At 43.9% G+C, this 5832-nt stretch overlaps 1 protein-coding gene across 2 annotated transcripts in view; it reads left to right on the top strand.

Annotated features, from left to right (window-relative positions):
- The first annotated feature begins 2471 nt into the window (after positions 1–2471).
- The window catches only part of LOC100943920 (protocadherin gamma-C4), a 187732-nt gene continuing 184371 nt past the window's right edge, over positions 2472–5832 (top strand). For both annotated transcript variants that reach the window (XM_012808323.2, XM_023515756.1), the window contains exon 1: positions 2472–4901. In XM_012808323.2, coding sequence (XP_012663777.1) covers positions 2481–4901 — 2421 coding nt within the window. In that variant the 5' untranslated portion in view covers positions 2472–2480. The remainder of the gene's footprint in view (positions 4902–5832) is intronic.

Below are 5832 nucleotides of genomic sequence, written 5' to 3'. Positions count from 1 at the left end.
CCATTGCCCTGAACCTGCAACACTCCTCTAGTCCTGTCACCTGGGTTTGCTTTCAGCCTGGTCTTTCTTTCAAGCCTGGATTGAGAATTGCCCTTGATTTAAACAAAGGAGATTTACCCTGTTCCTACAATCTGTATGTGGCATCAGATATTACAAAATCTCAGTTTTTTCAAATAAACTCAAGAAACTTCTTTCAACTGGATATTCTCTGTAGTGTCAGCAATGAAGCCTTAAATGTTACACTGGATTCAAATGTATTCATATGTGTTTGAATATTTTTATTTCATACACATTATCCTTTTATTAATCACCCTGTGTGTTTGTTGTTGCTGAGGGTGTTTACTAACTAGTTCTATGTGTGCATATATTAATTTGCCTCATTAGCTCACAATTCCTTTGGGGAAAAGTTGGGGGCCTATTAATGTATATTCTGAAAAGTTACATTTTCTTGAAAGAGTTCCATCCTTGCAATATTGAAAGAAATATATTATATCTTTAAATTTCTACTCTTGGGCTCTATGTACTTATCTTTGAGAACCCAAGAAACTGTAGATTTGGTTATATAATAACAAATTCTCTTCTCAAGAACTATTCCTTCCTTCCACCCTTCCTTCCTCCCTTCCTCCCCTCCCTCTCTTTCTCTTCCTCCCTCCCTTCCTTTTCTTTCTTTCTTGCTTTTTTTTTTTTTTTGAGACAGAGTCTCACTTTGTCACCCTTGATAGAGTGCCCTGGGATCACAACTCACAGCAACCTCAAACTCTTGGGCTTAAGTGATTCTCTTGCCTCAGTCTCCCAAGTAGCTGGAGCTACAGGTGCCTGCCACAGTGCCCAGCTATTTTTTTTTTTTGTAGTTGTCATTGTTGTTTGGCAGGCCTGGGCTGGGTTCAAACCTGCCAGCTCTGGTGTATGTGGCTGGTGCCCTAGCCACTGAGCTACAGGCGCTGAGCCCTTTTCTTTCTTTCGAGATAGAATTTCTTTCTGTTGCCTGAGCTCAAGTGCAGTGGCATCATCATAGCTTATTGCAACCTCAAACTCCTGGACTGAGGCAGTCCTGCTTTGGCCTCCCAAAGTGCTAGGATTACAGGCATGAGCCACCACACATGGGGTCAAGAGCTGTTCTTGTCACTTTTGATTCTTTTCTCATTTTCTGAACTTTTCTCAATCATAGTGTCCTTGGTCTGTCTTCTAGTATCTGGTTTAGTTTACTCCTGAAAATGTCAAACTCTGGAATGCAGGTAATATACTTCTCTAATTTGGGTAAAGATAAATAAATTAAGCCTGAGATTAGTTAGTAACCTTTCACTGATACTACAGTGCGTAAAAGAAGAAAGGCAACATCCTTCCTGGTTTAAAAATACTGCTACTTAATAAAACTAACTTCTCTTGGGGAAAATATTAAGTGTTTGTAGAAGAATACATATATATTATCCTAATAGGTTGTCTAAAAAATAAAGATCTGGCAGTTTTTCTTTTCAGTTATGAAGAATATCATAGCCTTTTTTCTTTTTGAACTTGAAGTCTAAAGTATTTAATTGTGTGTCTTTTTCCAAGGAAATTCTTAAAAGCCCAATGTTATTTTCATTCAAACTATATTTATTACCTTTAGGCAAATTTTCAAAAACTCACACAGTTCATAGATGCTTGGGAAAATAAAGACAAAGCTAAATTATGTCCTTATTATTTTGGGGTAAATTTTTTAAAACCCACATAATTGGGTTGATTGGGATGATTGGGAAAACAAAGACAGCGTTAAACCACGTCCTTCAGGATCCAAAGGTTCCTGACAAATATTCAAGACACAGTGGAAAAAATGTGATGGTCCAATTTTTTTTTAAAGTCTAGCTTATATCTGAAAGTTTATTTTTTCCCCTCAATTTTTTATTCTCCAGTCAAAGGAAAGCTGTGTGCCTGGGAAATGATCAAGTGATTGAGATATACTACAGAAAACGTATAGGGATGATTTTTTTCCTCTTTGTGATGTTAAAGAGCAAACAGGGAAAGCAGATAGTTTGAGGGTTCTGGTATTCTACATATTGCAATTTAGCAACGTTTAGACAAGTTTTAAGTACATTAAAAAGAGCAGTATCCATTTTATACATGTATTATGGAATTTTTTTCAATATTGTTTCTTAACAATAAACTAAGTCTTAAAAATTATCAGGTTAATGAGAAGAGAAAATTTAAATATTTTCTAGGAGTGCAGTAACTAGTTAGGACTCTGGGCGTCGCTGTTCAACAATCTGGGCGATACCAGCAGACCTCACACGGAGGGGGGGGGGAGCGGGAAAAAAAAAAAACAACACCTTGTGTTTCTTAGAACCTCGGTCACTACCAGATTGAAAACTGCCTCCCTGAGGCTGCCCAAATCCGGCTTCTGGAGGACTCTTCGCTGAGAATTCTCCTGAAAATTTAGGCTCTGAAAAGCAGAGAAACTATACCTTTGGTACTGGACTAGGAGAAAACCACGAAGGGAGAAAGAAATGAAGATTCCGGCGAATCTGACCTGCTGCAGCAGGCTAATGTTACTGTGCCTTTTTCTGGAGCTGCTATTGGAAACTGAGGCTGAGAACATCCGCTACTCAGTGCCAGAAGAAATAGACAAAGGTTCCTTCGTGGGCAACATCGCCAAGGACCTAGGGTTAAAACCCCAGGAGCTGGCAGACCGCCGAGTCCGCATTGTCTCCAAAGGTAGGCTGCAGCTTTTCGCTTTGAACCCGAGAAGTGGTAGCTTGGTCTCTGCGGGCAGGATAGACCGGGAGGAACTCTGCGCTCAGAGCACTCCATGTCTTGTGAGTTTTAACATCCTTGTTGAGGATAAAATGAAGCTTTTCCCTGTTGAAGTGGAAATAATTGATATTAATGACAACACTCCCCAATTTCAGTTAGAGGAACTGGAATTTAAAATGAATGAAATAACCACTCCAGGAACCAGGATCCCTCTGCCTTTTGGGCGAGACCTTGATGTGGGTATGAACTCACTCCAGAGCTATCAACTCAGTTCCAACCCCCATTTCTCCCTAGATGTGCCACAGGGACCTGATGGGTCCCAGCACCCAGAGATGGTGCTGCAGAATCCCCTAGACAGAGAAGAAGAAGCTGTCCACCACCTCACCCTCACAGCCTCTGATGGAGGTGACCCCGTCCGTTCAGGGACCCTCCGAATTTGTGTCCAGGTGGTGGATGCAAATGACAACCCTCCAGCGTTTACTCAGGCACAATACCACATAAGTGTCCTAGAAAATGTGCCACTGGGCACTCATCTAGTCATGGTAAATGCCACCGACCCAGATGAAGGAGCCAATGGGGAAGTAACATACTCCTTTCACAATATAGACCAGAGAATGGCCCAAATATTTCATTTAGATTCTTATACAGGAGAAATATCAAATAAAGAACCACTGGATTTTGAAGAATACAAATTTTATTCGATGGAAGTTCAAGCTCAGGATGGTGCAGGGCTCATGGCCAGAGCTAAGGTATTGGTTAATGTTTTGGACATAAATGATAATGCCCCAGAAGTGACCATCACCTCTGTCACCACTGCAGTTCCAGAAAACTTTCCTCCCGGGTCCATAATTGCTGTCATCAGTGTGCAGGATGAAGATTCTGGAGACAATGGCCACACCACATGTTTCATTCCTAGAAATCTACCCTTTAAATTGGAAAAGTTGGTTGATAATTACTACCGTTTAGTGACTGAAAGAACACTGGACAGAGAACTTACCTCTGTGTACAACATCACTGTGACAGCAACAGATCGGGGAACTCCAACCCTCTCTTCTGAAACCCACATTTCCCTGCTAGTGACAGATATCAATGACAACCCCCCAATCTTCCACGAGGACTCCTACTCTGCCTACATTCCTGAAAACAACCCCAGAGGCGCCTCCATCTTCTCGGTGAGAGCCCACGACTCAGACAGCAATGAGAACGCACAAGTCACTTACTCCCTTACAGAAGACACCATCCAGGGGGCGCTCTTGTCCTCCTACCTCTCTATCAACTCTGACACTGGGGTTCTGTACGCGCTGCGATCCTTTGACTATGAGCAGTTCCGGGACTTGCAATTTAGAGTCACGGCCCGTGACAATGGGAATCCTCCTCTCAGCAGCAACGTGTCGCTAAGCCTGTTCGTGCTGGACCAAAACGATAATGTTCCCGAGATCCTATACCCTGCCCTCCCCACAGATGGTTCCACTGGCGTGGAGCTGGCACCCCGCTCTGCAGAGCCTGGCTACCTGGTGACCAAGGTGGTGGCAGTGGACAGAGATTCGGGCCAGAACGCCTGGCTGTCTTACCGCCTGCTCAAGGCCAGCGAGCCAGGGCTCTTCTCCGTGGGGCTGCACACTGGCGAGGTGCGCACTGCGCGGGCCCTGCTGGACAGAGACGCGCTGAAGCAGAGCCTTGTGGTGGCCGTCCAGGACCACGGCCAGCCACCTCTCTCAGCCACCGTCACGCTCACAGTGATAGTGGCTGACAGCATCCCTGATGTCCTGGCTGATCTGGGCAATATCAAGACTGGAGCGGATCCCGATGATTCAGGCCTCACACTGTACCTGGTCGTGGCAGTGGCTGCCGTATCCTGTGTCTTTCTTGCCTTTATCATATTGCTGTTGGGGGTCAGGCTTCGACGGTGGCACAAGTCACGCCTGTTTCAGCCTGCTGAAGCTGGATTGGCGTGTGTGCCCGCCTCACACTTCGTGGGCGTGGATGGGGTGCGGGCTTTCCTGCAGACCTATTCCCATGAGGTCTCCCTCACTGCGGACTCGAGGAAGAGTCATCTAATCTTCCCCCAGCCCAACTATGCGGATACGCTCATCAGCCAGGAAAGCTGTGAGAAAAAGGATTTTCTATCCGCACCCCAGTCTTTACTTGAAGACAAACCGGAAACATTTTCTCAGGTAATCTTTCGTAGTGAATTTATAAGCTCTCTAGATAAAAATAACTTATGGGGCGGCGCCTGTGGCTCATTGAGTAGGGTGCCGCCTACAGTTCAGTGAGTAGGGCACTGGTCCCATATACGGGAGGTGGCAGGTCAGCCCCGGCCAAAATAAACCCAAAGCTGTAATAATAATAATAATTTGTGGTCTTACTTACTCGAGATCACTTTTTACTATAAACGTGTTCTTCTAACCCATATATCTTTGTAGATTTCTAATGCAAGTGCTGGAAAATCAAGGTTAAGTGGGTCTCCACGTTTGTATAAAGGTATATTTCTAATTGTTCTTACACTGAAAAGGAGACTGTGATCTTAATGTAAGGGGTTGGGTTGAGGAGTATATGTGAGGTGCGCTCCCTCTTTTGGAAAGAGCACTGCATTAGAAACATGGGTAATTTATTACACTTGAACTAAGGAGAGAGGGAAATAGTGGAAGAGAAAAAACAAATTTATAAAAAAACAAAAAAGCTCTTCCACTTGAAATTAATCTACAAACCAAAAAAAAATATTTTTTTTTTGCAGTTTTTGCCCAGGGTTGGGTTTGAACCCACCACCTTCTGCATATGGGGCCAGCGCCCTACTCCTTTGAGCCACAGGCACTGCCCCCCAACCAAAATTTTAAAACACATCTAACATTTTCTTGCTAGTCTCTGGCCAAATCCTTTCATTGTTCTGAGTTTACCGCCATCTTTTCTAGAAGGAATAGTGTTTCACTAGAAAAGCCCTGTCTCTCTCTCTCTATATATATATGTTTTTTCTTTTTTTTAAAGAGACAGGAGTCTTACTTTATCGCCCTCAGTAGAGTGCTATGGTGTCACAGCTCACAGCAACCTCCAACTCCTGGGCTTAGGTTATTCTCTAGCCTGAGCCTCCTGAGTAGCTGGGACTACAGG

This window comes from Otolemur garnettii, unplaced genomic scaffold (genome assembly GCF_000181295.1).
Source record: "Otolemur garnettii isolate 467f Iridium unplaced genomic scaffold, OtoGar3 scaffold00003, whole genome shotgun sequence".
NCBI lineage: Eukaryota > Metazoa > Chordata > Mammalia > Primates > Galagidae > Otolemur > Otolemur garnettii.
The sequence above is the reverse complement of the archived record's forward strand: the minus strand, read 5'-3'. Positions and strand labels throughout refer to the sequence as shown.